The sequence below is a fragment of the Salmo salar genome, chromosome ssa15 (genome assembly GCF_905237065.1).
Source record: "Salmo salar chromosome ssa15, Ssal_v3.1, whole genome shotgun sequence".
NCBI lineage: Eukaryota > Metazoa > Chordata > Actinopteri > Salmoniformes > Salmonidae > Salmo > Salmo salar.
In genome coordinates this window covers 78988576-79010588 of record NC_059456.1, presented here as the reverse complement: position 1 = coordinate 79010588, position 22013 = coordinate 78988576, and the positions used below count along the sequence as shown (strand labels likewise).

Sequence of the window (22013 nt, the reverse complement as noted above, 5' to 3'; positions counted from 1 at the left end):
GCTAGCTATTCGCTGGCGCAAGTGGGGACACTTCTGGCTCAGGAGTAAGTTTCACACATCCCAATGTGCTACACATATACACGCTCTTGTTTCACACACCAATACGGTATGCACACACAAACACACACATACACACACGCGCACACACGGCACTCCGCCGCACACATTACAGACCCATGACCATTGCCACCTATGGAGATCTGAGGCTTCTTGTGAAATGGGATTTTGCAGAGTCATGCATAATTCATTGATGTTGCATTCCAGAGTCACACACCACAGGACCGGATATACGGTACATACTGGAGTCATTTTCTAGAATTGGCTAGCTATACAGATTCAGTGTGTCTGTCCTTTAAAGGGATAGTTCACCCAAATCTACCAGAAGCCTATAAGGAAAATGATTGTCATTTTATTTCTCCAGTGATACCATTTAGGGGAAAATTTGGGGTGGCATGGAGAGTATAGCATAAACTCCTCCCACAGAAAACATGAAAAAAGTTGTGAGCAGAGACATGGCCCCCATGCCAAGCCCAGGGAAAACCAGGCCACTCAGGCATGACAAGACGCACACCGATGAGCTCTCCGAGTCTTGAGAGCTCTGCACTTTAACTGTATCTATAAAAGGGAATTACACTTCTTCCACTTTTTCCATTAAGCCCAAATTGCCATTTAAGAGCAGTTTTGGTGCGTTTAACAAAAGGTGTCATAAAGTAAATAAAATAAAAATTAAAGGGATGAACCCATGTCGTTGCAGCAGCGGCGGCAGTACTCTTCTCTCCCTCCCCTACTCTCTCCTCGCTCCTTAATTGGCTTGGGTAAAAATTCAGTTAGTTGTTTATATAAACTGAAAATTTTTCATCTTTTAGTACCAAGCGACGAGTTGAAGATTATTCCCCCCACCGGATTTGTTTAATTTTTTTCCACATCTGCTTATTTTCAAGGTGTCATCGTGCCGAGTGCTTTCTCACCGGCAGGCCAGCAGCCCAGGGCTTGGATGGCCTAAGATATATTCTTTTTTAAACCCCCCTAACGGCGTAATTGTTATTAAGACGTTTCAGCCCTTGTTTTAACAGGCCTGAGAACCTGCAGATGTTGGCATCAGGCACCTCTGATTTAGTGGGGAAAAAACAGAGTGGCATTTTTTTCATTGTTTGACTCAATATGGAGAAGTTGCCCCTTTTGCGCCGGTTAAAAAGTGCCAGGGATGATATACAATTGCTGCTTTTAATTCAAACATTAGCTGTATTTTCCTCCGGGCCCCGAGGGTTCCTGAGTACCAGAACATTTTAAACTAAAGAAAGTGACAATCAACCTGCCCACCTCTTACCCCCTCCTCCCCTCAAGTTGCTCTGTGAGTTACAGTTAGGTTGCGGTGATTGCATACTGTAGCGCTCCGAATATGAATAGCATCAGCTTAAAAGAAAGCCTTAAATGGAAGGTATTTCTTTAACCACACATGACCCTGGTAGTTATACCACTGACTCTTGCTCAAGTTTGTCACGTCGCAATGTTTCAAACAGGGCAGGTTTGCCTTGTTTTACTTGACATGATGTTTGATAAGGTCTCTCGACTTGTCACACAGACAAGTAGCTGAACTTGAAAAAAAGGCCTCCGTCCGTCTTACAATTTCTAGGTCACCAGAGGCTCTTTCTTACCACACTGAGCTCATTTCTCAACAGAGCCTTTCTCAGTTCTCTTAATGGTCCCGCTGTGAAAAAGTCTGACTTAGTCACTGTTCCAAACCACTGCTATTTGAACGAACAAAAACAATGTAAATCAATGCTAGGTTGCCTCTTAAAGATTGGTGTCAGAAATGTATTCATTGATGTCAATAAAGTTGAAGGTTTGTCTCCACACCTCTTTTAGGTCATTATGGTAACAAATGATGTTCTCAGTACCCTACCTGGTTAAGTAAAGAATAAGTTGATGAATGAATCATTAATATGTAGATTTATTTGCCTATTACTGAAAAGCTTCAATCCCACACTCCCCTCTCTATCTGCAGGTGGGCTGCAACAAGGTATACACCAGCACCTCCGATGTCATGACTCACGAGAACTTCCATAAGAAGAACGCCCAGCTGATCAACGATGGCTTTCAGAGGTTCCGTGCCACTGAGGATTGTGGGACGGTTGAGTGCCAATTCTACGGGCAGAAGACCACCCACTTCCACTGCAGGTCAGGAGATCAAAACACAAGGGTTCGCCCCGTAATCGAGATAGAGATTGTATTTATAGGTGTCTCTTTTCACCAGGTCTCAACACTATTTGAGTTTTACTCACACCAGCCACTTTGTTTAATATGTGCATCCACGATTGCCCAAAGAAATCGGAATCAATGTCTTTTTTCATAGGCTGTAGTTTGAATCTGCCTCACACTATGGGTTCGATGAGCTGGTAGGCTCCACATAAAAAATTGGATTGTAAGAGTTGAGATTGAAATTGAAAACATGCTTGGTTTTGCCGAACAGTCATTTGGAATGGGTCCTTAGCTGGCACAGTTTAAAACACCTCTGGTAAGTTGTGAAAGCGATGATATCTCAATGGAGGTTTATTGTGTCACCTTCCTCCATTATGAAGTATTTTGATTATGTGGCTTCAATCCACGACTGTCTCAAAACTTTTCCACTCTACTGAAAAGGCCTTATATACATCTTTTGAACTTTTCTCCCTGCTTCCCTCCCTCCTTCCACAGGCGCCCGGGGTGCACCTTCACCTTCAAGAACAAGTGTGACATTGAGAAGCACAAGAGCTACCACATCAAGGATGACGCGTATGCCAAGGATGGCTTCAAGAAGTTCTACAAGTATGAGGAGTGCAAATACGAGGGCTGTGTCTACAGCAAGGCCACCAACCACTTCCACTGCATCCGCTCGAGCTGCGGCTTCACCTTCACCTCCACCAGCCAGATGACCTCCCACAAGCGCAAGCACGAGCGCCGCCACATCCGCTCCTCAGGCGTCATGGCCCTCTCCTCGGGCGGCTCCTTCCTGATGCCCAAGGAGGAACCCGGAGACGAGTCGAGCAACGACGACCTCATGGACTTCTCGGCCATCAGCAGCAAGAACTCCAGCCTGAGCGCCTCGCCCACCACCCAGCAGTCGTCCAACGGTCCCGGCGCCCACTTGCTTGCCACACCCACCACGGTGATGTCGTCCTCCAGCGGTGGCCACAGCGGCCTCAAGCCCACCTCCTCGCTGCCGCACTCGGCACGCATGTCAAGCCTGCTATCCCAGGCACTGCCCAGCAACATGCCTGTGGCACTGGCGCTGTCCAACAGCGCCCTCGCCAGCGTCAACAATCCCTTCTTCCCGCTCATGCCCCGGCTGCCCATGCAGCTGCCCCATTCGGCCGCCAGCCTGATCTCGGCTGTGTCGTCTGGCGCCCACTCCATGCCCACCGACTCACTGTCCCAGGGTGGCTGCTCCTCAGCGGGCAGCGATGGCGCCATGGCATCCACGCCGACCTCCTACGCCTCGGCCTCTTCCATCATGGAGAAGATCTCTGCTAGCAAGGGCCTCATATCCCCGATGATGGCCAGGCTGGCAGCAGCTGCCCTCAAGCCCTCTGGCAACCACCAAGACACAGGTGGGTGTTTTCAAGATGTCGTGGTGTCCCATGTGGCTCAGTTGGTAGAGCATGGTGCTTGCAACGCCAGGGTTGTGGGTTCGATTCTTACGGGTGACCAGTTCCAAAAAAGTATGAAAAATGTATGTACTTACTGTAAGTTGCTCTGGATAAGAGCATTTGCTACCTGACTAAAATGTGAATATATATTGTCTATGGTAAAGGAATGTGAGATGGCACAACACATTATTACACAGCTTGTTGTAATAGTAGCAACGCTCTAGTACAGTGTTTCCCAAACTCGTTCCTGGGGACCCCAAAGGGCTCATGTTTTGGTGTTTGCCCTAGCTTTGATGATTTGAATCAGCTGTGTAGTGCTAGGGCAAAAATCAAAACATGCATGTCTTGGGGTCCCCAGGACTGAGTTTGGGAAATACTGCTTTAGCGTATGTCGGCCATTTTTTTTTTCTCTTTGCGTTTATACCTCTTTTTTGGGGGGGGTTGAGCTAGCTATTGCACAATTCTGTAAAAGTAGAAATACTTTGCTCCTCAAAAAGGGATGTAGCTAGAGTCTGTCTTTCTTCACAAAGTTTGTGGGGAAGACACCCCCCCCCCGAAAACATTAGTGTGGAGTCACTCTACTGCAGTGAGAGCTAAAAGAGTGCACACTTAGGTCACCTAACCAATATCACTGGCCCACGGTGGATGAGAATGTAGCAGTCACAAACTGCTCGTTCCAGGCTTGAAGGGGCATACTGAAGGCGTGGTTCACTGCTCCACGCTTGTTATTGTGCCGATGGTTAGCTAGATACCTGCAATCCATTTGTAGATAAATGCGCTGACAGAGTGGAGAGTGGGCCCTGTAAAAGTCTCTTACGGCGTTCGGAGGGGGCTCCCGGGGCTTGTGTTGTACATGTTTCCTCATCATTGGTCTCTTATCTGTGCGTGCGCTCGTTCCGAGCAAATGGAGGTGGAATGAAATTAAGTTCAGAAATTGCAAGAACAAAACCCATTTTTTTTCTCTTGCTCTCTCTCTCTCTCTCTCTCTCTCTCTCTCTCTCCCTACAAACTGATATAAAAACAGAAATCGCTCAGGCAGAAATGACTCAGCGCACCAGAGCATTCAGAGAGAGGGTGGTTTTTTGCAGAATGCAAGAGCAGACACAAATACACACACATACACACAGGCACACACATACAATTTGGGCTCACAAACAACAACCTCATTGGCATGCATGCATACTCCAAAACACACACGCACACAGCCCGAGTACACACACACACACACACACACACACACACACACACACATTCACACACTATTTGGGCTCAGACACAAACAACCACTACTCATTAAAATAGTAGCGAAAATAGTAAATAAAGATGTCTAAAAGACAATAAAACAGTCTCACACCGTCACAACTGAGCAAGAAGAAGACGAGGCTACAGGCCCGAGCTGAGACTTTAGCAGGTGTGGTACAGATTGGAAAATTGGGCTAAGACAGGAGAGCTTCTCCGCATGCTGGTGGGTTGGAGGATTAGTTGCCTGGTGGTGTTGTTGGAGAAGGACGGGGCCCTGGGAGAGAGCAGGGCAGCTGCTCGGGGGAAGTGTGATCAGGTAGCACAGGCTGTCAGTTGGAGCTCCACCTCTGGGCCTCCAGGCAGCAGGTAACATGGGGGAGAGGGAGATTGAGAGAGAGAGGGCCTGACTGGGAAGGAGGGCCTCCTCAGATGGGGCTGGCTCCCCTTCCATCTCTCCACTGCACCAGAACATGAGGGGAGCTCAGCACACATAGGGCTACTCGCACAGAAAAAGTATGCTGTTTCGTTCACTTTTTTAAACAGCAGTAATAGAGAATATAGACGTTTTCAGAGGCACTTAGGGGGTTAGGTTTTATCTGAAGTTTCACTTATTGTTCGCAAATATGTGTGAACAGGACATTTGGGCTAAATTGAAGAGGAAGTGGTTATGGTGTCAAAAAGGTTTGAGAAATCTTTTAGCGTGTGGCTATTTTTAGATGTTTTTTTTTTTGTTTTTACGGGGCCTATCTCTTCAGTGGTAAACTATGTATTATTTTTTCATGGGTTCAGTATAGACTGCTTTTTATCAGTGTTTCTCACCAATTTCTCAGCAACTCACTAAATGTTTTTGGTTTTTTTAAGATCCAGGCCTCTGAAGGGTTTACTAATTAAACACAGAGTGCAAATGATCTTTCACGACCTCTGTAACTTAGCCGTAGTAATTACATTGTGGTCGTTATTCCTGGAGAACATCCAGAAAAAAACCCACGTTGAAATCTACTAATTTTCTTCCTCCTTTTTTTCATGACAAGAATCTTTGCCGAGATCTCTAAGCGTTTTTAATTTTTTTTATGAACATTCACTTTTCTTTGATGTGATTAACTAAATGTCTATGTGTTGGTCACATATTCCTAGATATGATGTGTCCTCATCAGGTCTTTGACTTGATGTAATGTCCAATGACAATTTGTCTGGCTAGTTAATCATTGGGTTTCTTTTTTAGGGGAGTGACCTCACCCCAGCCACAAAACGGCCTCTCTTCGACCCCCTCCTCCTTGTCCCCCCCCCCACCACCACACCATTGTCAGCTTAAAAGGCTATGACACTGACACATCCCCATCTCCGTCCCTTAGCTTTGAGCTGACAAGGCCCAAGACTGGCTTTTCCACTCGCATTGCCTTTGATATGTCTCTGGGTCATCTGCTAGTCAGGGACTCTGGTTCCCACTTCCCACTCACATAGCTGCTTTCTTGCAGGGCACATAGTTGGCCCTCCGCGACCTTGCCCGTCACAATACGTCACTACCAGTCACTACCAGGCCCTGTTTCCTAAACAACATGGCCCCACACAATACCAATCACAGGCGATGCACTCACTCAGCACACAGGCCTAAAAGCCCTTGCCAGGCACTCCTTCACTCTCATTCGTTCCTCTTTTTTGAAGAAAATACCACTTACTGTCTACCCAAAGCCCGGCTTTCTCTATATCGCCCGAGGAGAAATTAATATTTCAATCACTTGGGGATTGGGGGGAAAAAAGCTCCCCTTCCTGTCAGCAGTCTTTGCCCCCGCCCCTCTCATCTTTATTTATTTATTTATTTATCATGTCGTTGCTGTCCTCACTCACGACATCATCTGCTGAATACCTATTCGGAGGAAAATCCGATCTGGAGGTCACGCTATTTGAACTGATCTGATTGGCTGTCAGCTCCAATCTGACCGACATAGCCCTGTTCCTCTTGGGCATGCTCAGTTGGCATTGGCTGCCTGCCGTTGTCAGGCCAACAAGGACCAGGGAAGGAAGGAAGAGAAGGGAAGGAGGGCGGGGGGGAGGGAGGGCAATCGGAGACTGCCACTTTCTCTCAGCATTAGCATCCGACTTAATGACCAGTTAAGAGGCAGCCTAGCAAATGAGTTGTGACAAGTGCTGCTGAAAAAGGAGTATTTTCCCCTCATATCTCCTGCCTCTCAATCACCATTTAAAGGCCTTGACGGCCTGACATCATTTCGCAATAATTATCACTCTGAGTATTCTTTTCGGCTGGGACAGGAGTCAGATTGGATCTCGTCACAGGGTAATAATGCTGACCAACAATAACTTTGTTGTCTCTCTCTCTCTCTCTGGCTTCTCCTCAGGGAATGGGCTGGCTGGTTCTTCAGCGAGTCTGTTCAATCTGGTTCAAGTGAAGCAGGAGCCAGTCGACCATACCTCCGGGGCCTCCCAGGACTCCATCCAAGAGCACAGCCTGGACCTGAGCAAAAAAGACCACAGGTAGAGTCACAGGGACACACTCCTAAGGTTTACCACTTAAAAAAGCAGGTTTACTCTTAAAGAAAGTAGGTTTACTCCTAAATAAAACAGGTTTACTCCTAAATGAAGCAATGTTACTGTATCTCAATTGGTGTGAGAGTACTTAATACAAATGATGAAAGTGTGACTGCAGCGTTGCGAAGGGGATGCGATTTGTTCACTGACTCGTATTTCTGAAAGCAGTTTTGACCCCATTATGATTATTACTTTTTTTTTTATTCCTCAAAAACGACTATTATCTCGATTTGCATCTCAATATATGGCCTCCAACACGTTTCTCCATCTCTCAGTGATCTCACACCTCGGATGTTGACATAAACCACAACTCCAATCTTCCCTGCAAATTTGTTTAAAAGCTGCGTTTTTGCTCTTCATTAAACATGCACACCCTCCTGTGATAAATAATAATATTTACTGTTCTTATGCAAATCTTGACTAAACATTGTTTATTTTCCTTGTTCCAGTAATGAATCAAACGGACACCCTGTACCGGGAAATACATCTCTTTTATCCTCGCTTATGAATAAGGTAAGATCCATCCATCAAACGCTTTTCATCCCCAAGACAAATTAGTGGGACGCACAGAGCCTCTGTTTGTTTTTTAATGTTTCACTGCTAATAAGATGAGTTTGTATCATTTACATTTTCCAGCCATTTTTCATGTGGTGTAATTCCACCGTACCTCTCACAAATTAATATAATGAACCAGGAGCTGGGTGCCATGCCAGATATATAGAGATGTTTGTTTTTTGATGAGCTGTTTTGAACTCGACATCCATTTTTTTCCCCTCCTCCTTTCTCCTTTTTTCTTCCCCGGCTTCCTATCACTCTATATTTATTCATGGAGTTTGTAAATTATTTGATTAAAAACTCAGGGGGGAAAAAGAGAAACAGTCACCCTCATTTTTTAAAAAGAGTAAATGTTTGCTGAGGGATATTTAAATGTGTGATTTTGTGAAGATTGAAATGGACATTGTTTTAATCATACATATTTTCTGACTAATACAAATGTGCTGGTGGTTCCCATTACCTTGATGATTTAAAGAGTTTTCTGGCTCCATTTTTTTGGCAAACTCACTCACTCTACTGGCTAAGGGGTTTTTCTTGCCCTTCTGCTTGTATTCTTGTATCAGGAACACACTCAAACACACTCATGAGTGGTTTCCACAAAGCGGCCATTGAGGCCTGACGGGAGAGGGGCTTGATGATCAGATGTCCTACAGCTCTCCCCTTCATGTAGGCCTTTTGGGGTCCCGTTCCGAGTCACCACATCACATAAAGCACGCACAATCGCTCACAGTGGACACTTGGCATGCGCACTTGGCCTGTGCTCAAGCAGAAGCCGGCTGTTTGTAAACTCGGCTGAGCTTCCGCTCTGCCAAAGTGTGTGTGTGTGCGTGTTTGTTCGCGTGAGATTGTGGGTGTACGTGTTTGCACGCCTGTGTGTGTGTGTGTGTGTGCGTGTACCTATGTACATTCCATGTGTGTGTGTAGGCCCGCGCTCAGCTAACACTGCCGCCGGCGGTGCTTTATGTGCTGTGTGTTTTGCAGATGAATGCCGGCTTCTTCAGTGCCCTGAACCTGAAGACGGAGATGGAGATCGGCCAAGGGGCCGACACCTCAGAGGCAGCGCAGTACCTGAGCCGCATCATGAAGAGGCCCATGCCAGACAAACCAAGCGAGCTCTGGAGGACATATCTGCGCAGGTACTTGAAGAGCTGAAATAATAGTATAATGCTTCAGAGGGGTAAAATGTCATTGTATTTCTTTAATTATTTCCCCCTTTTTTTATTATTATTATAAAAACATTTTTTATACTAATTGTATCTCTTCTCTGTTTTGTTGCTGGGTCAAGGTTCGACACGGAGGACTTCTGCGAGGCCCAGTGTGACTTCCTGCAGAAGGTCCACTTCCATTGTCTAGTGGAGGACTGTGGCGCGCTCTTCAGCACGATGGACGGAGCCATTAAACACGCCAAGTGAGTGTGGTGGCACTGCACCAGAAGACTAGTCCATGTGATACACTGTGCCATAGGCATGTTTCTTCTGGCTGTGCAGATTCAGAATCAGCCATAGGTCTCATGCATCTCAATGGTCAACCCAACCCATGTTGATACAATAAAAGAAGCATACTGTATATTCAATAATGAGGCAAAAGTATTTTATCATGATGATCATTATACCATTGGTTGTTTATTACAGTCCATTGTGTAAAAGCAATTTTGCTTAGAAAGCTTTATACAAATGTTAAGCCAATAATTTGAGTCGATGACTGAATGAACGATCTGACTTAGTGTGTCCCCACCATGTCCATCTGTTCAGCTTCCACCTACGAGCCACGCTGAAGGTGAAATCAGAGCCTCACTTCAACAAAGTCAAGGACTGCGGCGACGGAGCATCCCACCAGTCCACCGCCCCTGTCTCCATGGCCAACAACCCCGCCATGGACGTGGCCAACATGTCATCATCGTCAGGCGGCGGCTATGGCTCCTCCCCCTCACTGCTGGCATGGAAGCAGCTGACGGGCAGCATCCCACAGCTCAATGCCTCCATGCCTAACCTGCCTGCCAACTCGCCGCTGGCCACCACCTCTCTGGAGAACGCCAAGCCACAGGTCAAACCGGGCTTCCTGCAGTTCCAGGACAAGTAAGGGACCGTGAGACTTGTAAATAACACGCATGAAACACTTTGACTTGAGCACCTTTATTGAACACGTTCAGGCAAAATCATTGACCACTGACATGACAAGTTGTATTTTCATTAGGCTACACAAAAAATACAATTATAAAATGAAAGAATGTTTTAAGAATCGTAGGTTTAAGCAATGCAGGTTGTTATGACCTGTCATGGCAATATACTTTAAATGAAATGTTATAGATGTATGGATTTTGATATTCTTGGACATTGGAGATCCTGTATTCCAGGGCTATTCAATACCAGCCCTCAAGTGCCAAAGTACGGCTGGTGTTCCTATCTACGTGGTAGTTCATTCATCTGGTATAACTAATAATGATATAATTGATTGGTCAGAGAGTCCACTCACCTGGCGTCCCAGGTCCCTGATTAGACGGACAGAATGAAAACCAGAAGTATTTCATCCCTCCATGACCGCAGTACAGAAGCCCTGTCCTATTTCTGTTTAGAAAAAGGTATTGAACATACCCCCCTTTCTTTTATGTTTTTTGTTCATACAGTGACCCTTGCCTGGCCACTGACTGTAAGTACTCCAACAAGGTCCACTTCCACTGTCTCTTCGGGAACTGCAAGTACGTCTGCAAGACCTCGGGGAAGGCCGAATCCCACTGCTTGGACCACATCAACCCTAACAACCACCTGGTCAACGTTCGAGACCAGTTCTCCTACTTCTCCCTCCAGTGTCTATGTCCCAACCAGGTAGGTCCCCACCTTCTCACTCCAAGCACCAGCAAATTACTGTCATATCATCAAGTTTTCTAACTATGAAGTATACAATCTATTAGACCCGTATTTGAGGTGATTTAACTCCAGTCTTTCAGAATCGCTCCTCGTCTGTCTTCTGTCTGCTGGGAGATGACAGTCGACTCACCCCGTAATGTCTGTTTATATGTCAATGATGTCATTTTGACTGCCGCATTCTCCCCTCAGAAAAGGCCAATTTAGCTGATATTACCCAATAAATCATTGTCAGCCGCACAATAAACAAGGCTGTCTTGAATAGGGCAAAATCTGGCAAATGTTTCTCAAATTAAACCCCTTAATGGAGGCTCCTGCCTGCCTCTCGTGAGCCGATATTTGGAGGATTTTTTTATTTTATTTCATTAATAATGTGTCTAAAATCATCCTCTCACTTAGCCCCCCATATCCACCTCCCCCCCTCCCTCCCCCTATCCACCTGAACTGAGATAATCCTATATAGCCTGGCTCCTATGGGACACACAGGCTAGAAACAGATGGTGGTGTGGAGACAAGTTAAAAAGGGAGGGGTGGGTTAGAGAGTATTTGATAGACCGATCCTTCCAAATGTACAAGGGGGTAGTTAGTGTCAAGGTGTGAATTGTTGGTGGAGTAGAGTAATATAGATGTCCATTTGAGCAATCAACAGCACCCCAAAATATGTTTATTGTAGGACCTGTAGTAACTATAAATAAATACAAATAGGAAAACAGAAAATGAGTTGATCAGACATCAGAACAGAAACTGGGTGGGAATTCAGCAAGCTTATCGCTCAACATTTTGTTCTGTAGTTTGTATCCACAAGTCAAGTCGATCATCATTGTTCTAGCCTGTTTCCCAGTCTTACGTTAGGATGACCACCCCTCTGTCTCTCTGCCTTCCTTCCTCCAGCACTGTGAGTTCAGAATGAGGGGCCATTACCACTGTCTGCGATCCGGCTGCTACTTTGTCACCAACATCACCACCAAGCTTCCCTGGCATGTCAAGAAGCATGAGAAGGCAGAGAGACGCGCCGCCAATGGCTTCAAATACTTCACCAAGAGAGAGGAGTGTGGCAGGCTAGGTAAGCTTTCAATTTAGACTAGTCTCTTTTTCTCTCTCTTTGTCTCTCACTCTCACCCTCTCACTCCCTCTTTCTCATTCTCATTGCTAGGCCAGTGAGAGATGTAAGGGTTAAGGGTGTGAAATCAAGAGAGATGTAGTGATGTTTCCACATTGATTTTCAGTGGACGCTCCGAGCAGATATTCTCTCTGTGCGCCTCAACTGTCACAGAGAGAGCTGCTCCCAATCCTGGCAAACACATTGTCACGCTATCGCAGAGCAATTCACATGGCATAAAACAAGTCTGGCTCGTACTGAACCTTTTATGGAATGTTTTGCATAGGCACTATGAATGTGAAACCTTATTTTCCTAGTGATTACATTGCATTGTTGGCACTGTAACATATATATGTGTTGCTTTCTTTCTCATATGACTTAAATGTCTGGTTATATGTTATACTAGACTTGAATGCATATGTATATATTTATAAGGGACAAACCCACTATGGTTGTTTTCTTTTTTTTGCTTGACAGAAATGAGCAATTACATGGTTGTTTGTGTGCTGTCACCCGTCATCGGCATTCCCAAATGATTTTAAAAGTCATCTCTTATTTCTGGCTGTTCTAAAAAGCTCTTCTGAACACAAATGAAAAAGACAAAAAGGAATTTCTGTCCTCTATCCTGATCAGCCCCGTCGTATTGTTTTGTTTTGAAAAGGTAAAAGGGATTACTAAAGCAAGCACTCAAGTTATAAAACATTTATGGGTTTGGTGGTATCCATGGCAGCAACATTCAACCGAACACAGCCGATTAAGTTACCTGGAAGGGTCTCATAAAGGTCCTGGATGTCACGGTGGCTACAGTTATTGACTCAACTTTGCATGGTTAAAGTATATGTGCAGTGTTACTGTGTACAAAAGCTATTGTTTCGTGCACCTGGTCCCATGGTTACTGACATGCTAGCACCTGCCCAGCATTTTGTTCTTTCAATTATTTCTGCCTGCTTTTATATAATGATATTTGGAGGAGCCGACATTTCATTTGAAATCATGAAGCAATTCGAAAATGGCTCCCTAAAAGTCAGCAAAAGAATAAAAGAGGAAGAATCCAACAACAACACAATAGTGCCATGGCACAAAAAAATGAAAAGACAACAATGGCTCGATTTTGAAAAATGAATTTAATATGGGAATAATTGTATATTTACTTTGGTTTGCAGGGGTGTGTGCATTATTGGCCTACACTGCATAGGATAATGTATTTATGTAAATTCCTAATTGAATAAAGGATGTCACTGTAATAAAAGAGCTCCACAGGTTTAGTCCACGGCAGCCTAGACTGGCTCAGTGTGACACTGGAGTCATCTAATCTAATATGCCTCCTACATATACAGTTGTTTTTGTACCTGCTATGTCATGATGCTGAATCTAAACCAAAGTAGAGCTTCTTAAAGACAGGATTTTACCAGGTTTTCAGAGCTAGTTAGAGGACGTCTTTAAATGGACACTTACACTTCACATTATACAATAACTGCCATTTACAGCTGCTTTGAATTGTAGTTTGGGCGGATCTACGAAATGTGCCAGGCAATACCAAATTCATATGTGAAAACATCACATTTCTCACGTAGAATTGAGTTAAACGCTGTGAAAACGTCATATGTAATTTTTTTTAAAAAAAAGTCAATATCTTCCCCTTGTGATTGAAACCGTGTCATTGTCTCTTTGCAGGCTGCAAGTACAACCAGGTGAACAGTCACTTCCACTGCATCCGCGAGAGCTGCCAGTTCTCCTTCCTGCTCAAGCACCAGATGACCTCGCACTCCCGCAAACACATGAGGAGGATGCTGGGAAAGAACTTTGACAGGGTTCCATCCCAGGTAACGAAAAGTTTGTGTGTGTGTGTGTGTGCGTGCCACATAATGTTCTGAACAGTGCAATTATTAAGACAAATATGTGGGGAGTTTCCATAGAACCATTGCCGGTGATAGTTTGCATATTGAAAGTATGCAAAAACACGTAGTTCCTCACACACCCTTTCACTGAAAAATGTGACTGTGGCAGCTCGTGTCATAAGTTTTTGGGTTTTATAATTTTCCATTGTGCTTCCTGATTCCTGAGTCAGATGCATGGATAATGAGTAATGAACACCTTTGGTGACACAGTGCATGTTTTATTTGTTTTAACCTTCATGTTACAGTGTATCTATGGGATTTGTCGCTAATATGTTGTCGTTCTCAAAAAAAGTATAATGGAGGTACATTTATTTCATTGAAAGTGTCTCTAAAGAACTGTGTTTTTACATTCTTGCAATATGCAAACCACCGCCAGCAATGTCATTGTTATATCAGTACTCTGTGGTAGTGCCATGGAGTGCCAGTATACGTAGCCTGACTGTTGGTGCCCCATGAGAGAATATCTTACATACATGGGGAATCCCTACATTTAAATATGTCAATAAATATAATGTTTAAAAAAGAAGAATCCTGTGTGAGGAACATTCCCTACAATATGTATTCCCCCCTGTGTGGTCCTCTATAGGTGGTGTCCCATGGCCAGAGGGCCGATGACATGCAGCACTTGTCGGGCATGGGCTCGGGCCTCATGGGCAGCCACCCGGGGATGACCCATGGGTTCTCCAGCATGATGGACGAGACGGATGACTACATGGACTACATGGGCGGGGGCAGCCCCCTGTGCCTCTCCTCTGAGTCCTCAAATCAGGACCGCAGTTGCAGCAGCACCCCCGTGGGCAATGAGAGCTCCCCAGCAGGTGAGTTGAGGAACGGGGGCAGGATATAGAGGCTAGGGTTAGCCAGGCTGGTTGAGGAGTGAGTATTAACATTGTGGCCATAGCAGCTTGCATAAGAATGCATACTGTAGAGTTGATAACAGAGATAACAAGAAAAACAATGGATTTATGGACGGTGTTGCTTAGTGAAATGATGGCGACATTGTTTAATTTCAGTGAAAAGTAAATTGTCTATCAAGTTCTATTAAAGAAGCAAGTAAAACTTGGTTATGAAGTTAGAATGAAGTAGTGTTTTTGTATTGAAAATCCAGCATCATTTACAGTACCATTAGAACTCACAGGACACAGCCATGTCAATTCATGTCCATATCTCATCAAAATTATAATTTCCTGATTTCGTAGTGAATTCCATTTTTACAAATACTATTTCAAACAATAGGAAGAGTGGGAAACCAATGAAAATCCATAAAGTAACTGTTCTCTTATTCGGAGGCCATTTATTTTCTATTATTCATTTTCTACAGTAATAACTTATGGCAATGTAAGTTTGATATAGTAGACTACATTTCCCTTTTACCTGAAAGCTATCCCTGTGGCAACAAACTTCTCAGATTCTCTGCTTTTCAAAATCTGATCTTGCCTTCATCAAATGAGTTTCACATTTCCATTATTTTGTGTCAAATGTTATCCACCATTTTCATCATTGTTGCTTTGGCTGGTGTTTGCTTTCTTGATTCGGCTTCATTTTGTATCATTCTCTTATCTTTTCCCTTTTTCCCTTCCATCTCTGTGTGTGTGAATGGGTCTGTGTGTGTTTGCGTCTACCCGTCTGTCTGTTTCCCTTCCCGTCTTTCTACACTTCCTGGTCATCCTGTCTTTCCAGGACCAGGCTGCCCGGTCACTACTGCTCCCTCTACCCCCGCTGACACTAGCGCTCCCCAAAACGCACCTCCTCCACCACCTCCTCCTCAGCCTGGACTTCAGTCTCAGGCTCCATCTTTCCCTCCTGCCCTCCTCCGACCTCCTCTTCCCTCGCTCCCATATCTCGTCTCTCCATCCTGTCTGTCATACTCTCTGCTCAGCGCCTCTCTCGGAGCCACTCGGAGTGTTGTCATGCCAACCAACACACCAGCTTTCAGCCCCATCATTGCCACTCCGTCTCCGGTTAAAAATGACGTCCCTATAGTGCAGGATGCTGCAGGTACTTATCCCGACGCAAACCAACATTGTAGCTGTCAGTGTCAATTGGTGTAGATGTAGTCTACTTCAGTGTGTACTTGTTTGATCCAGTATGACTTCTCAAAATTGTTGTTGAAGCTTGAGAGAAAGTCAATGGGCAAAGTCACCATGCAAACATTATTTGGGAAAACTGAAAAAGTGAACATTTGTGAAAATGTCTGTAAGTTAGCCTGAAAAAGTCAGGATATAGGGTCTAGATGAGACATAGAAACGTTTTTGTTTGTTAAATCTTTATTTTCCATTTTAGCCATTCCCTTATTCTCATGGAGCTTGGTCTTACGTCTCCATTACACGCAGGTTATGCACAGTGTCCCCCTTTGGTATTTACAAGGCTGTGGAAACAGCACCGTAAATTCAGCACCTGTAGTCCAAAGCCGTGGCCTTGTTTAGCTTCCATTAACGGGCAGCGCATCAGCCGCCTCTTATTTTAATCGTGCCCCCACTTTTATCGAGGCCCCTGCTTCCTGTCGAGCCGAACAGGGATCACATCATTAGCAGTGACTCCAGGGGACTCGGCAAGGTAGGCTACCCCTCGTAAACCAAAGGCAGATAAGAGGGGCCGCCAAGATCCACATCTCTGCCACTGTTTGGAGGCTGTAGACACCCAGTAAAAATGTCAAGTACCGATTAGCAGCAAAGTCAATCTATCATTTAACCCCCCCTCTTCCCTTCTTCTTATTCAATAATTTGTAAAGACAAAAAAATATATACAATTGGGAATGTAGGACAGCCTCTCAGAGATTCCGCAAAGGAAGATCTCCCCTTGGCCCAGCTTGTTTAGTGTGCTGTACCACTAAAAGTTGATCCGTTGTGGAGTCCTAATGTTCTTTCCTCTCTCTGTAGGCAACACCATCTCCATCCCTACGGCCACCGGCGCCAAGAAACGCTTCTGGATCATCGAGGACATGTCCCCCTTCGGCAAGCGGCGCAAGACGGCTTCTGCTCGCAAAATGCTGGACGAGGGCATGATGCTGGAGGGCTTCCGCCGTTATGACCTGTACGAGGACTGCAAGGACTCCGGCTGCCAGTTCTCCCTGAAGGTGACCCACTACCACTGCACCCGCGAGAACTGCGGCTACAAGTTCTGCGGCCGCACGCACATGTACAAGCATGCGCAGCACCACGACCGCGTGGACAACCTGGTCTTGGACGACTTCAAGCGTTTCAAGTCATCGCTCAGCTGCAACTTCTCTGACTGCCAGTTCTCCGGCAACAGCACCCACTTCCACTGCCTGCGCTGCAGCTTCCGTTGCACGGACAGCACCAAGGTGACAGCCCACCGCAAACACCATGGCAAGCAAGATGTGATCAGTGCCGCCGGCTTCTGCCAGTTCAGCTCCAGTGCTGACTGCGAGGTTGCCGACTGCAAATACAAGCTCAAGTGCTCACACTTTCACTGCACCTACCCCGAGTGCAAGCACACTGTAGTCGGTATGTCCCAGATGGACTCCCACAAGCGCAAGCATGAGAAGCAGGAGCGCGGCGAGCTGCCGTCGGTGTCTCCCCGTCAGGAGGGGGCGCACCACATGACGGGAGGAGTGTCCGCGGTGCCCCACGCCTCCATGGGCCTTCTTCCAGCCTCGCCCGGTGGCCTCCCAGGACTCTCCCACCACCACCATCACCACCATAACAACAACAACCATGCCCCCTCCATGCTCTACCCCCCAGCCAGCGTGGCATCTGACTACAACTACCCCTATCCAACCTCCTCGGTCAGTCTGGACAGTTCCCTCAACCTGGGCACCGACACAAGCAACTCCCTGTTCTTCCTGAAGAACGCTGCTGGCCTGGGCCTCAATGACTCGCTGGACCTGAGCAAAAAGATGCAGCATCACCATGACCCGAGCCTGACCATGGCTGCCGGGCCCAGCCCCATGCCACCGCTAGGCCTGCCCGCTCCTCAGGATGACACCACGGGAACATCGGGCGACCCCGAAGATGACCAGTCACCCGAGGAAGAGGCCAATGCAGAGGAAGATGAGGAGGATGAGGATGAGGCGGAGGAGGATCTGAACACTGACTCGTATGAAGATTCGATGCCACAGCCCGACGGCGACAACAAGGACAATGACGAGAGTTTTGACGCTTCCTTAAACCACACTGACACTTCCCAACTGGAAAAGCAAGAGGCCGACCCATGAAAGATACTCTGACACTGAAGAAGAAGAATCCTGTATACTATGAACAAACAAATTAAAGTGGCCTCATTTATCAAGGTTAGAGACACTGCAGATGACAACAAGAAGACAACAACAACAACAACAACAAGAAATTATGGCCCAAAATGATTTATGATGATGTTTACAAGATGACCAACAATATAAATTAAATTATGCATAAAAAAATGAACAGAGAAACAAACAAATTAGGCCCTCTTTTACACGTGGGGCAGCAATGTAAACATTTTACTACACAGCAGTCTTTTTGTGTGCGTGCATGTTTGACTTTAATTTATTTTACTTTTATTTTTAACCTTTTTTGTGCGTGGAAAAAACGATAAGAAAAAAAAATCTCTATATAACTATATACGTAAGTGTGTGTGAACTTTTATATACAAAGGAAATGACTGGTGCAGTCTTTACATGAACTGCAGGACCCTTGTTAACAATGAAAGGGAAAGACATCACTGTTAAATTACATTGAGGAAAAGTTCTAAAGCAGAATGTGTTTGAACATTTGTTCCTATTTCTGTATTAATATTATTATTATTACTATTATTATTATTATTACTACATTAAGTGCAGGGGTCTGCATTAGTGTTTTTGGCTTGTACCCTTCTCTCTTCATCCTTTGCAAGGTTATTTTTTGTTCTCAATGTACATTTTCAAATAGAATTGACACATTGACTGTGTGACTGTGACCAGTGACCAGTGAATATGTCCTCAGTCTCAACTGCAGATGGGCATAGATCTCTGAGCGAGCATTGCTCTGTGTATGCAGCTACCTGGGAAATGATGTTAAATTCTCACCAAAATCAAGCTTGTGGACTTGCAATTGTAACCCTCACCCCCTGTCGAGGAACCTATTACGTTTGCATTTGGATAGTGCACTTTTATATAAACGATGATAGATATTCAAACATATTTTTGTTACCATATGCATCATTGCATTACGATTGCGTTATTACTTGCATAGTAAAATCAGACGGCTCGGAATATTGATTTAGAACTAGGCGAGGAACCATCATGACTAACTAGCTGGGGGTCTGAATGAACTGACCAGAGGAAAAGATGAGTCACTCAGATGCAATGAGGAATGACAGAGGTAGCGTCAGGGAGTGTTTGTTTGAAATGTACAGACGGAAAGCAAAATGTGTCAATGTTGGACATTTTGTTTTCCATTTACTATGGCTGTGGTTTAGCGCCTATTGTAACGGTTTTATTTAATATTTATGTGACCTTGCAATGAGACATTTTTAGGGTGTTCTAGCACTTTTTAGATTTATCTTCAGAAAAAATATGGCATGCATCTTTTAACAGGGAATTTGCTTTAAGATGTCGTTTTAGTTCACTTTGCTTTGATGCACAAATAGTTGTTAAGTGTGACAAAGAACTGTTGTTCTGTGTTTTATTTAAAGTAAGGACTGATTTTATTTGCTTCTGTGATTGGAGGATTTAAATATGAAATGGGCATGCCCGAGTTATGGTGGCCTAATAACGACACTAATAAGAACTGTGATTTCAATTAATTATTAAAAACATGACAATGCTCAGATACTGTAGTACTAAATTATCACACAAAACACGTTAGTCTAACCTATCTTCAGGTTTACTGGGGGGTGAAAATTGTTATGATGAATTATTTCTTGAATATGGCTTTGGAAAAAATAATCATAATATAGGGAATTATGTGTGTAGATTGTTATCCACAAAATATTGTTTAGAGAAGAAAAAAAGGTTGTACAGTATTTTCTTCTGTAAAAAGACTATATATGAACAAAATGCTCTTTGATGAACAGCTTCCTTTAAAAATAAAACGATTAAAGGAGAAATGAATAATAAAAAGTAAAACATTGAAATAACCCCACTATAGTTTGCTTGTGTGTGTGTGACCTTTTTTTAAATATAATTTTTCTCCCCCCCTTAGATTTCTAGAGGAAGTCAGTAAACATTGTTAGGACCCTTGCCATACTGTAGCACTGAAGGCAGTAAGGGGATTCCGTTTTTTACCTTGACATTTTCAAAGCTAATACAAAAAAAAACACTGATTTAGACCTACTAATGGATGTTTCTGGTTTATTTAACACTTTGTTTTATTCATTTTTCTGTTTGTCATTTTTGTGTGTGCTTGTAGTTTTTCCTTAATTTGATATTTTCTTTGACATTTTACTTTGCTGTGGGCATACATGCCTCTCTCACGGACTCAAATGCAAGGCAGTGCATCACTTTTTATTTATTTTAGTTTTTCTGACAACATTTTGGGAATAGCTATTGGGCTGGAAGATATTGTGCACTTGAATACAGTTTATGTGTGTGCCTGTGTGTGTGTGTAAAATAGCAGGATTTGTAAAAAGTTGAAAATAAAGAAACCATAATTATTATAACGATACATATGTACTGCTTAGTAGTGCTTTAGCCCGATGACGTTTGGGGTCATGTGTTGTGGGGGGAAGTCCCAGAATACTGACATTATCAAAACCTCATGGGGAGAGAGACTAACCCATATACGGTATCTGGAGCAAGGCATGAGGGCAGAGAACTGGTCTCTCTTTCTGTGATAATACTTAGTGTCTGGCTAGTCTCTCTCCCCCCTGGATAGAGACCGCTAATAGCAGAGAGACCTGTGGAACTGCTCTGGTTGCTTAGAGCTACAAAGCCTCGCTTCATGTGACCTTTCCTCGTTCTATTCTTCCAAATGCTTTTGTCCCAGTAGACATTGAAGTAAAAGTTTGTCCCAGTAGACATTCAAGTGAAACATCTGCATCGTTGCAGATAGCAGAGAATCAACAATATTTGTTGTCAGGCCGCTCAATGAGGGCTCGCCTCTGGTCAGAGATTAACCAATCAGAACCAATACAATTCAGAGTTTGAAATGGGAATAGTCTGGGGATGAAAGGAGTAATTTGCTGGTGCCAACAAGATGGGTCTCTGTGTCTCTTCACGACAGGAAAGGAGGACACTTTTAGTTTCTGGTGTTTTTTTCTTTGTGAGCTTTGTGCTGTTAGGTCCCTTCCTCTCGTTCAGTGGCACACAATGACCAGCGTGCCGCTCTGGTGGTGTCTGTCCTCCCTCAGCCTACAGCTGTTGCCGTCTCTCCTCCTCCTCTTCCTTGTGATGTTTCTTTAAATAAAAAACGGGTAAAGGCATCACCATCTGTCAGCCAGCTGGCATCCTGTATATAATCTACGAGAAGGAAAAAAATAAACATGAAAATTATATTACACAAAAACCAGACGGAAACAACCTCCAAATCCTACATAGGCTGCTGCTGAAACGACAGATTGCTTTACCGTTTTAATTAACGGGGAAAAAGATGACATGAAAACAGAAAGAAAAACTAAATGAGATGTCTTTTCTCTGTTGCGTAATAATGTACTAAAAAAACAGTGTACTACTACGGCTTGGTGGCAGACAAATAGAGAAAAGTTGTAAAATATTTTGCACTCCAGGACTAAAAGCCATCTCTAGCTCATTTTCTTTTTGGTTTTATTTCACGACCACACAGGGAGACAAATCAGACATTTTGTATGAAAAGTAAACAGTGAAGTTAATGAAAAAAAAAAGTATTTTAAATTACTTGAATTTGCTGCCCTCTGCACTGGTGTTCATCACTGCATATTTACCACTTTGATTTAGTGCTGTTTAGTCCTTCAATGTGCTATATTCGTTTTTTTCTTTCTGCATGTCTTATGCAAGGGTTGAGCTTTTCACTCAATAAAATAAAGATGTATTGAACAAAAATAGATGAATGGCCTGTTTCAATGTTGTCTTTTAACAGTCCAGTAAGAACATGAAACGTTATTTAATGGTGACTTATAGGCTACCACGCTTGATTGCATGACATGTTTGGGCCAATGTGAGTGGAGCACATGCATGTATACACGTGTGTGCGTGCGTGCATGTGAGTGCATGTACGTGTGTGTGTCTTCGCCTCAGCTTGTCCCAGGTTGATGTGCCAAGAACAGTTTGTGCAAGGGGACAGCAGCAGTGAAG

General features: G+C 44.3%; 1 protein-coding gene across 10 annotated transcripts in view; it reads left to right on the top strand.

Moving 5' to 3' along the window:
- casz1 (castor zinc finger 1) overlaps positions 1-21763 on the top strand; it is a 264348-nt gene extending 242585 nt beyond the window's left edge. For 7 of the 10 annotated variants that reach the window (XM_014145815.2, XM_014145813.2, XM_045696136.1 and 4 more), the window contains 13 exons: positions 2006-2178; positions 2695-3587; positions 7223-7358; positions 7862-7925; positions 8949-9103; positions 9253-9375; positions 9719-10042; positions 10582-10789; positions 11720-11891; positions 13602-13750; positions 14412-14643; positions 15506-15823; positions 16705-21763. In XM_014145815.2, the coding sequence (XP_014001290.1) occupies positions 2006-2178; positions 2695-3587; positions 7223-7358; positions 7862-7925; positions 8949-9103; positions 9253-9375; positions 9719-10042; positions 10582-10789; positions 11720-11891; positions 13602-13750; positions 14412-14643; positions 15506-15823; positions 16705-18002 (4245 nt within the window). In that variant the 3' untranslated portion in view covers positions 18003-21763. The remainder of the gene's footprint in view (positions 1-2005; positions 2179-2694; positions 3588-7222; positions 7359-7861; positions 7926-8948; positions 9104-9252; positions 9376-9718; positions 10043-10581; positions 10790-11719; positions 11892-13601; positions 13751-14411; positions 14644-15505; positions 15824-16704) is intronic. The other 3 variants (XM_014145812.2, XM_014145822.2, XM_014145819.2) reach the window with 3 other exon arrangements.
- The last annotated feature ends 250 nt before the right edge of the window (positions 21764-22013 follow it).